Here is a 10,940-nt window from a genome sequence, read left to right on the forward strand (position 1 = left end):
TTCCTTTAAATTATCAAAAATAGCTCATTAAGTATCAATTATACCCCATGTTATTTCTGTGGCAGTTTCCACTGATTTTTCTTCTGCTGAGTCATATTTTCTTGCTTCTTGGCAAGCCTATTAATTTTTTATAGGATGCTAGATAGTTTAATGTTACATTGTTTGGATTTTGTTGTCTTCCTTTAAAAATTGTTGATGTCAAAAAAACTGGAACATTTGTACACTGTTGATGGGAATGTAAAATGGTACACTATTGTGGAAAACAGTAGGGCAATCCATCAAAAAATTAAAAATAGAATTACCATATAATCCAGGAATTCCACTTCTGGGTATATACCAAAAAGAACTGAAAGCAGGGTCTGGAAGAGGTATCTGTTCACCAGTGCTCATAGCAGTATTATTCACAAATGGCCAAAAGTTGGTAGCAACCCAAGTAACCATTTATAAACCAATAACAATAAACAAAATGTGGTAAAAGATACAAAGGAATATTATTCAGCCGTAAAAGGGAAGGCAATTCTGACACATGCTAAAAAATGGATAAACCCTGGCTGGGCACGGTGGCTCACGCCTGTAATCCCAGCACTTTGGGAGGCCAAGGCGGGCAGATCACCTGAGGTCAGGGGTTCGAGACCAGCCTGACAAACATGAGAAACCCAGTCTCTACTGAAAATACAAAATTAGCTGGGTGTAGTGGTGCATGCCTGTAATCCTAGCTACTTGGGAGGCTAAGGTGGGAGAATCCCATGAACCCAGGAGGTGGAGGTTGCAGTGAGCCAAGGTCTCTCCATTGCACTGCAGTCTGGGCAACAAGAGCGAAACTCCATCTCAAAAATAAATAAATAAATAAACCCTGAGGACCTTAAGCTAAGTTAAGCAAGCCAGTCATAAAAAAACAAACACCGTATGGTTCCACTTTAGCGGGCGATCGACAGAGACTGAAGGGACAGGGGAATATGAAGTTCTTATTTAATGGATATAGAGTTTCAGTTTTGCAAGATGAAAAAATTATGGAGATTGGTTGCACAATAATGTAAATGTACTTAACACTAGTGAACTAACTGTACACTTAGAAATGGGGAGTCTAGGCCAGGCGCGGTGGCTCATGCCTATAATCCCAGCACTTTGGGAGGCCAAAGCTGGCAGATCACCTGAGGTCAGGAGTTCAAGACCAGCCTGGCCAGCATGGCAAAACCCTGTCTCTACTAAAAATACAAAAATTAGCTGGCATGGTGGCGGAAACCTGTAATCCCAGTTACTTGGAGGCTGAGGCAGGAGAATCACTTGAACTTGGGGGACAGAGTTTGCAGTGAAACGAGATCATGCCACTGCACTCCAGCCTGGGAAACAGGAGCACGACTCTGTCCGAAAAAAGAAAAAAAAAAAAAGAAACGGGGAGTCTAGCTCTGTCTCCTAGGCTGGAGTGCACTGGCATGATAGCTCACTGCAGCCTCCGCCTCCCAAGTTCATACGATTCTTCTGCCTCAGACTCCTGAGTAGCTGGGACTACATGCATGTGTCACCATGGCTGGTTAATTTTTATATTTTTAGTAGAGATGTGGTTTCACCATGTTGGCCAGACTGGTCTTGAACTCCTGACCTCACAAGATCTGCCCGCCTCGGCCTCCCAAAGTGCTGGAATCACAGACGTGAGCCATCGCACACGGCTTTAGAAATGGTTAAGACAGTAAATTTTTTTACTCTGTCACCCAGGCTAGAATGCAGTGCCGTGATCTTGGCTCACTGCAAACTCCACCTCCTGGGTTCAAGTGATTCTCATGGTTCAATCTCCCGAGTAGCGGGGATTACAAGCGCCTGCCATCACACCTGGCTAATTTTTGTACTTTTAGTAGAGACAGGGTTTTGCCATGTTGGCCAGGCTGGTCTCGAACTCCTGACCTCAGGTGATCTGCCCGCCTCGCCCGCCCAAAGTGCTGGGATTACAGGTGTGACCGACAGTGCCCTGCCGGTAAATTTTATATTATCTGTATTTTGCCACAATTAAAACAAAATTTTGTTTTTTCACAATTAAAATGTTTTTAAATGTTGAACTTTGTTTTAAAAATCAGTTACTTGTAGAACAGTTTGACAGTTTGATTCCTCGAACCCTGTTTTAAATCATTACTAGGGTCTAGTGTAATCTTCATTCCAGAGATACTTTAGTCCTGCTAAGGTGTAACCTTTTTTTTTTTTTCTTTTTGAAACAGGGTCTTGCTCTGTTGCCCAGGCTGGAGTGCAGTGGCGCGATCTTGGGTTCACAACCTCTGACTCCTGGGTTCAAGCAATCCTCCTGCCTCAGCCTCCCAAGTAGCTGGGACTACAGGTGTGCGTGACCATGTCTGACTAATTTTTATGTGTTTTTAGTAGAGATGGGGTTTTGCCATGTTGGCCAGGCTGCCCTCAAACTCCTGGTCTCAAGTGATCTACTCGCCTTGGTCTCCCAATGTGCTGGGGTAACAGGCGTGAGCCACCATGTCTGGCCAAGATGTAATCTTTATGGGGGCCTTCACAATTGTCCCCAAGGACCCTACAGTTGGTAGTCAGAGTTCAAATGTCTCATGCCACATGTAAACCTTAGGAATTTTTCATATACAACTCCCTAGTTTTTCTTAGGGCATTTTTTTGGAGTTTCACTCTATGCGAGGAGGGACTAGTACTCAGCAAAGATTTAAGACAACTCATCACATGTGGCTAAACAGACCAGGCAGGGTGGCTCACGCCTGTAAACCCAGCACTTTGGGGGGCCAAGGCAGGCAGATCATCTGTGGTTAGGAGTTCAAGAACAGCCTGGCTAACATGGCAAAACCCTGTCCCTACTAAAAATAAAAAATTAGTCGGGCATGGTAGCTCACACCTATAGTACCAACTTCTGTGGAGGTTGAGTCAGGAGAATCACTTGAACCCAGGAGGCGGAGGCTGCATTGAGCCATGATCATGCCACTGCACTCCAGCCTGGGTGACACAGCAAGACTCCGTCCCATAAAAAAGAAAAAATGTGGCTAAACGCCTTTGTAATCTTTTTTTTATGTTTTACCACTATACCCTGTCTCCCTTGTATATGACCTAATTCTCATTCCATACCCTCATAAGAATGGCAGAAGGGCCAACAGTAGCAACAGTAACAACAGAAGTTACCATTTACGGCTGGGTGCAATGGCTCACGCCTCTAATCCCAGCACCTTGGGAGGCCAAGGCAGGTGGATCACCTGAGGTCAGGAGTTCAAGACCAGCCTGGCCAACATAGTGAAACCCCATCTTTACTAAAAATATAAGAATTAGCTGATGTGGTGGTGCACGTCTGCAGTCCCAGCTACTCGGGAGGCTGAGGTAGGAGAAACACTTGAACCTGGAAGGTGGAGGCTGCAGTGAGCCGAGACTGCACCATTGCACTCCAGTCTGGGCAACAGAGGGAGACAGCATGTCAAAAAACAAAAAAAAGGCCGGGCATCGTGGCTCATGCCTGTAATTCCAGCACTTTGGGAGGCTGAGGCGGGCAGATCACAAGGTCAGGAGATGGAGACCATCCTGGCTAACACAATGAAACCCCATCTCTACTAAAAATACAAAAAGAAATTAGCGCGGTGTGGTGGCAGGCACCTATAGTCCCAGCTACTCGGGAGGCTAAGGCAGGAGAATGGCGTGAACCCAGGAGGTGGAGCTTGCAGTGAGCTGAGATGGCACCACTGCACTCCAGCCTGGGCAACAGAGTGAGACTCCATCTCAAAAAAAAAAAAAAAAAAAAAAAAAAAAAGAAGTTACCATTTACTCAAAAACTAATTCAGTGATAAAAATTTCCTATCCATTTACTCTAATTCCCACTAGTCTGCAAGATAAATAGAAGTAGCCTCATGTTACAGATAAGAAAGCAATGGGTTTAATTGTTTACGTAACTTCCGTAAGGTTACACAATATTGCTAAATGTGAATCAACTACATCTAAGTCAAAGTACATAGTTTTCCTATTACATCAAAATGCCTTCTCCTCTTCTCCCACTTACCTCTTTAGTCATGGCATATATATGATGTCTTTTAAGCCTCAATACAAAGTTTATGGAAGCATTTTCTGATTAACTTTCCATCATTTCAGCATTCAGTTATGTGTAGACTACTACTATACAGGCCAGGAGTGGCAGCTCACGCCTGTAATCCCAGCACTTTCGGAGGCCGAGGTGGGCAAATCACTTGAGGTCAGGAGTTCGAGACCAGCCTGGCCAACACGGTGAAACCCCATCTCTACTAAAAATACAAAAATTAGGCGGGCATGTGGTGGCACGTCCCTTTAATCCCAGCTACAAGAGAGGCTGAGGCAGGAGAATCGCATGAACTCGGGAGGTGGAGGTTGCAGTGAGCCGAGATCGCGACACTGCACTCCAGCCTGGGTGACAAGAGCAAGACTCTGTCAAAAAAATAAAAATAAAAATAAAAAATAAATTTCTATAAAATCACTAGCATATTTTATTGTTGCTCTCAAGATAAACTGATCTTAACATAAGTTCCTTGGTATTAGGGAATGTCTCTTATAGTCTTTTGGCTTAATATAGTAGTTGAATTTGGTAGCCTGAATATAGTAGTTGCTCAATAACAAAATTATAAAAGAACTACCTCTCTCATCAATGTAACAGTATTTGTAAACCAGCTATAAAAAGATTAAATGATTCTGTGAAACACTATTGAAGGGCTTTACATTCTCTAGAATGTGAAAATTACCATGGATTTGGATCCTAATTATAAAAATCTTCAGTTACGTCAAATACCTGAGAAATGAGCAGACAGACATAAATATCTTAAAAGCTACAAATACTAAAAAAAGACCTCTCTAACAGAGATATAAACTTTAACAGAGTACTTGCAAATACTCATTTCAGAAATGAAAAGCTATCCTCATATTACATCCTAAAGACCTAATAAGATATTTAAAATCTCCAGAAAAGGCTTAGATTTTACTCATCAATAATAATTTTGTTACTATGGGCTCCTGATATGCATAACAACAACTACAGCTTTCAGTAAAATCATATACCGTTAGTATATTACCGCTTTGGATTTATCTCAAAAACAGGGAATTCAGTTCAAGGATGGGCCTTGAGGCATCTTATCCAAAATGCAAATTGCTTTTTGTTTCTACAGTTATTTACATACCTCGGTTTACTAAACAGATGGTTTCTGGAGGTATGGTGTTCCTTTGACTATACCTAGAAGGTTAGGATATGATTCCGGTTTACTTCTTTGCCTTTAAAAACTGCAAAATAAAGGCTGTCATTCCCTGTGTTGCTACAATACATGAGAACGCTAGGTTAACCAAAATTGTGAATATAGTGATTTTGAAAGCTCAGGTTTATATTTAACGACGATTCCCTACAGTATTTGCATTTGGTTCTGCAATGCAACTGGGAAGACTACCAACCTATGACAAATTTTATTTTAACTTTTTTCTGGGTCTGACAAGCAATATAAATCTGTAGGAGAGGCAGAGAATTAGTAAGAGCTTGTGGTCAGGAACTCCATTTTCTTGCTCCCTCCAAAGCCAAAACTAAAACAAGAAACTATCCTTTTCTGTGATAGGTTTATATTTTATTTTCTCCTACACTGTTAAGTGTCACCTTTTAGGGGTTCCAACTTTATGCATGGAAATCTGATGTGGCCTTCTGTTCTACTAGAGTCCTAGGCTCTGTCTTTTGTCTCTTGCAGCTGGATATGTTCCAATTACCAAACTCCCAGCCACCAGGGATCAAGCAGATGTCAAGCAGCTCTAATGCTCTTTATCTCTGTTGAACTGAACTTTCTGAAGTTTCTGGTTTCCTATTTAGTTACTTCAAAGTTCAGTCATCCTGTAAGAAATGTTGTCCATGCATTTTTAGGTTTTAGATAACAAGGTGTTTGTTTGCTCTGCACACCTAATCTACCACATTGCTGGAAATAAAGAGCTCTAATTTATTTCAATGCTACCTGAATTTTAAGTCTCCTTTCCCTCTTTCAAGCTCCAAACTTTCACATTCTCAGACTATTTTTTCTTATCTTCTCAATCATTTGACACTTTCTGATCGAACTCTTTTTGACCTCTTTGTGACATCTAATGTTGACTAATCTGTTCCACTCTGAAGTCTTGTTCAGGCTTCTGTGACATATACGGTTTGATGTTTCGTATTTAAGTCTCCTTCGCTAAACATCTTTTCTTCCACTTCCCTCTGAAATGCTCAAGTTTCTTAGGTTTCCGTCCCCGTCACCTCACTCAACACGTTCTCCCTGGGTGATCTCCTTCACTGCCAAATTCAAGTTCATATATATACTGTTAGATATCTACCACAGATGTCTCTCTCTCAGTATAAACCACTGCTTCTAACAGCCTATTCAATATCTCTACCTAAATAGGCTAAAGACAGTCCACATTTAATATATCCAAATCTGAAGCCATTATCTACTCTGCCTGCATGCATCTGTCACACTCCATTCTTCATATTGTAACGTTGTAGCATTTTTTAAACATATACATATGATAGACTATATTATTACTTACAAATATTTGCTATCCAGCCCCTACTGCCAAAAGGATTTTACTTTCTAGTCCCATTGACACAAGACTTAACCACATGACTTGCTTTGGCACTGAAACTGAGAAGTAACATTTAATGTAGAAATTTTAATAGTCAGTTAGTGCTTTACTATTGCCCTTTCCCCTCTACCAGAAGACAAGCAACATTCCAGGTACAGGTTCTCTGTTGGCCGGGGTCCTAGAGGCAAGGCAACATGGAGTGGACTCTTGATGGTCACACAGCATGAACAAAAAATAAGCCTTTGTTGTTTTAAGCCACTGAGATTTGGGGATCATTTTTTTTAACACTGTAACACCTATCCTACTCTTACTGATAGAGCATATCAAATAATTTATCGTCCTTGTTAGAAATTGTTCAGTAGTTCCCAATTGCATATACAATGAAGTTCCAACTCCTTTGAATGAAAAAAAATACCATATATGATATAGTCCCCATTATTACTTTTACAATCTCCTTTTCCAACCACCATCATCACTACTTATGTACATTAGTCATATTCAACAGTGGGTTATTCTTCAAAAACACTATGCTATTTCACGGTTTTCTAACTTTCTTCGAAAGTGCTGTTGTTACTGTGCTAAATACATTATTACCCTTTACATTGTCCCACTTGCCTACTTAAGTAAATTCAATATATAGTAGTGTGTGTGTGACTTATTCAGTGATATCTTCTTTAGTCATTTCAAGTGGTTAGTGCTTGAATTTCTCTGTGTCATAGCATTTTGTACACTGTTCTGTTACAGAATTTAATACATTGTTTTTCATTGAATATGTCTGAATTATTGAAGGCAGTAACTTAATCTTATTCATGTTTGTATTCCCAGTGCTCACTATTCACAGCAACCCTCAACAGAAATCTAATTCAATGAACAGAATAGTCTCATTGCAAAAGAAATATTGTAAATTTAGATATTCTTTCTTTTGTTTACAAAAGTAAAACATTTTGGTGATTTTCAACACTGATATGTCCCTTATCAAAATCTCATTCACTTGTTCAGGGGTTGATGAACTTTTTTTGTAAAAGGTCAGAGAGTAAATATTTTAGGCTTTTGAGGACATATATAATGCCTGCCTCATATTCTTCTTCATCTTTTCCCCATAAGCCTTTAAAAACCTAAAAATAATTTTTAGCTTGAGGGCTACACAAAAACAGGCCTTGGACTGCATTTGGCCCATAGCTGTGTTTCCTTACCCTGGTCTAGATAAACATAAGAGAAATTAAGTCACTTCTTGTTAGACTGTAAAAGTCTCTCCATGGCAGTATAAAAACAAAGCACCAAGAGAGACACAACTGTCACTGCTGCCAAGCGGACAACTGGACTAACAAAGAGCTTCTAAAGACAATAATCAACTAAATTAAATAAATACCATACTGATACAATTTGAAAGGCCTTCTACTTCTTCAAAGACCTAGAGATAGAAAGGGAGGAGATAATGTCACTTCCTTGTTTAAGTTTCCACAACTTCCAACTGTGTTTAAGACTCTACATCACTAGTTCTCTACTACGTTTCCAGCCTCATATTAAAAAACCATCTTTGGCTGGGCGCGGTGGCTCATGCCTGTAATCCCAGCACTTTGGGAGGCCGAGGCAGATAGATCACCTGAGGTCAGGAGTTCGAGAGCAGCCTGGCCAACATGGCGAATTTTAGTCTCTACTAAAAATACAAAAAAATTAGCTGGGCATGGTGGTGGGCACCTGTAATCCCAGCTGCTCAGGAGGCTCAGGCAAGAGAATCACTTGAACTCAGGAGTCAGTGGTTGCAGTGAGCCGAGATTACACCACTGTACTCCAGCCTGGGCAACAGAGGGGGACTCATCTCCAAACCAAATAACCAACCTTCTTTAGTCTGACCACACTGGCTTTTTGATTTATTTTCCTGAACACTCTAAATTCTTTTTAATATATTTCTATCTGGAATTAATCTATCACTCTCCATCTCTCCCAGTAAAATTAATAAATTTTAAAAAATCATTCCTTACTCTTTCACCATCAGGAAAAGGCAGAAGACAGGTATAAATCATCCTTTTTTTTTTTTTTTTTTTTTTGGTAAACACACAAACTATCCATAAAAAGAAAATTGGAAGCATACCCTAAATTGCTGTACAAATTATACAAATATGTTATATATATTAACGGGTTATAAATATATAAATATTAGCAATTAAGAAGTTTAAAAATAACTATTAATAGAGGCTCTCAATTATTTTGCATATCCCTAGAAATTTGTGAATGCTACTTTGAAAATCACTAGTTTACTAAACAATTTTTTTTTTTTCCACACAGAGTCTCACTCTGTCACCCAGGCTGGAGTGCAGTGGAGTGAGCTCCGCTCACTGCAACCTCTGCCTCCCAGGTTCAAGAGATTCTCCTGCCTCAGCCTCCCAAGTAGCTGGGATTACAGGCACATGCCACCATGCCTGGCTAATTTTTGTATTTTTAGTACAGATGGGGTTTCACCATGTTGAACAGGGTGGTCTCGAACTCCTGATTTCAGGTGATCCACCCACCTCAGCCTCTCAAAGGGATGGGATTACAGGCATGAGCCACTGCGCCCAGCCTTAAGCAATTTTATATACATCTAAATCTTTATTAAATAGCTGTAATCCACACTCCCCTATTATTCCCAACACATACTTTTACTTTAATTTACTTTAATTCAACTTTGTAAAGGGGAAGATGACTACATTGTTTCAATGTACATTACTGATTCTCACATATGAAGTCTACTGTTTCAACTCCTTTGAATGAAAAAAAAATACCATATATGATTCAGTTCCCATTATTTTTTCTACAATATTATAACTCCTTATTCACAAATAACAAATGGGAAACTATCTTGAAAATCTGGTAAAACAAATAGCACTAGCCTGTTGAAGAAGTACTCTCAGATGAAGACCTTTTCCGGGTAGGGCTACAATTTGTGCTCTCTGATGGCCGCTGGGAGGGTTTATCAGATGTTGGCTGGGAGCCTGGAGAAAAAGAAAGATAGAAATCATAGGAAAATCCAAATCTAAAAATAATGCGAAACCATCTTTTGTTAGAACTTGTTACAGTTTAGTTGCTGCCATTGTCATTCCCTGTAACAATATGACTTGTAACCTGACATTAGCAGGAAAATAAGCAGAGGACAAACCACACTATATGTTGTTGTCAGAAGTTCACAGGTCCTATATACATAATTTCTCCTGTTACATTAACAGAGGAAAAATTAATTTTAATGGAAGAATAAACAATATATGATTTAGCTTTCATGTGTTACTAGCACAAAACATTATTTAAAATATTAATAAAAATTACTAACAATATTTTAACCAAATCTGTTCTGGATTATTAAAATTCATCATATAAACTGACAAAATTTACAATGTAATTTATCAAACAGTTGATGTGAGGGCCCATCGCGGTTGCTCACGCCTGTAATCCCAGTACTTTGGGAGGCTGAGGCGGGCGGATCACAAGGTCAAGAGTTTGACACCAGCCTGGCCAACATGGTGAAACCCTGCCTCTACTAAGAATACAAAAACCAGCCGAGCATGGCGGCACATGCCTGTAATCTCAGCTACTCAGGGAGGCTGAGACAGGAGAATCGCTTCGACCTGGGAGGCAGAGGTTGCAGTGAGCTGAGATCGCCCCATTAGCCTGGGCAACAGAGCAAGACTCTGTCTAAAAAAAAAAAGTTGATGTGAGAAAAGCAGGTCCAACCTGAGCACTTCATTTAAGAGAATCAGAGGTCCTCTTAAATGTAAAGGATCAAGCCAGGCGTGGTGGCTCATGCCTGTAATCCCAGCACTTTGGAAGGCCAAGGTGGGTGGATCACCTGAGGTCAGGAGTTCAAGAACAGCCTGGCCAACATGGTGAAACTCTGTCTCTACAAAAATACAAAAATTAGCCAGGCATGATGGCAGGTGCCTGTAATCCCAGCTACTTGGGAGGCTGAGGTGGGAAAATTGCTTGAACCCAGGAGGTGGAGGTTGCAGTGAGCTGAGATCGCCCTATTGCACTCTAGCCTGGGCGACACAGCAAGACTCCATTTCAAAAAAAAAAAAAAAAAGAAAAAAGAAAGAAGTAAAAGGCTCAAACCTTAAACCCACACATCCTATCTAATTCACAGAAATTATTTTCAGATTCTATGTTTTTCCTCCTTTTGCAAATTCTAGAACAATGATAATTTATCCATGAAATAGTCTCTTTTAAAGCTATACACTTAAGGATCCTTGGCTATATACATAAAAGCTTATGAAGACAAAGAAACTCAATTTCCTTTCAAAAACTTTCATACTTTTAGCAAAACCCCAAATCTATACAGCATAATACATCACCTGCTCAAAAGAAAAGTATGTTCTTGTTGTAAGATTACTTTCCTGAATAAAATATACTTGATTCTTATA

General features: G+C 40.0%; 1 protein-coding gene across 9 annotated transcripts in view; it reads right to left on the bottom strand.

Annotated features, from left to right (window-relative positions):
- Window positions 1-10,940, bottom strand: part of ASH1L (ASH1 like histone lysine methyltransferase) — a 366,415-nt gene that overhangs the window by 114,302 nt on the left and 241,173 nt on the right. For 8 of the 9 annotated variants that reach the window (XM_050752217.1, XM_050752157.1, XM_050752176.1 and 5 more), the window contains one exon: window positions 9,420-9,521. Coding sequence is in view for 6 of the 9 variants with exons in the window: in XM_050752157.1 (XP_050608114.1) it covers window positions 9,420-9,521 (102 nt within the window). In the remaining 3 variants the exon portion in view is untranslated. Of the gene's footprint in view, window positions 1-5,138; window positions 8,595-9,419; window positions 9,522-10,940 lie in introns of those variants that run through there. The other variant, XM_050752211.1, reaches the window with a different exon arrangement.

Source organism: Macaca thibetana, chromosome 1 (genome assembly GCF_024542745.1).
Source record: "Macaca thibetana thibetana isolate TM-01 chromosome 1, ASM2454274v1, whole genome shotgun sequence".
Taxonomy (NCBI): Eukaryota; Metazoa; Chordata; class Mammalia; order Primates; family Cercopithecidae; genus Macaca; species Macaca thibetana.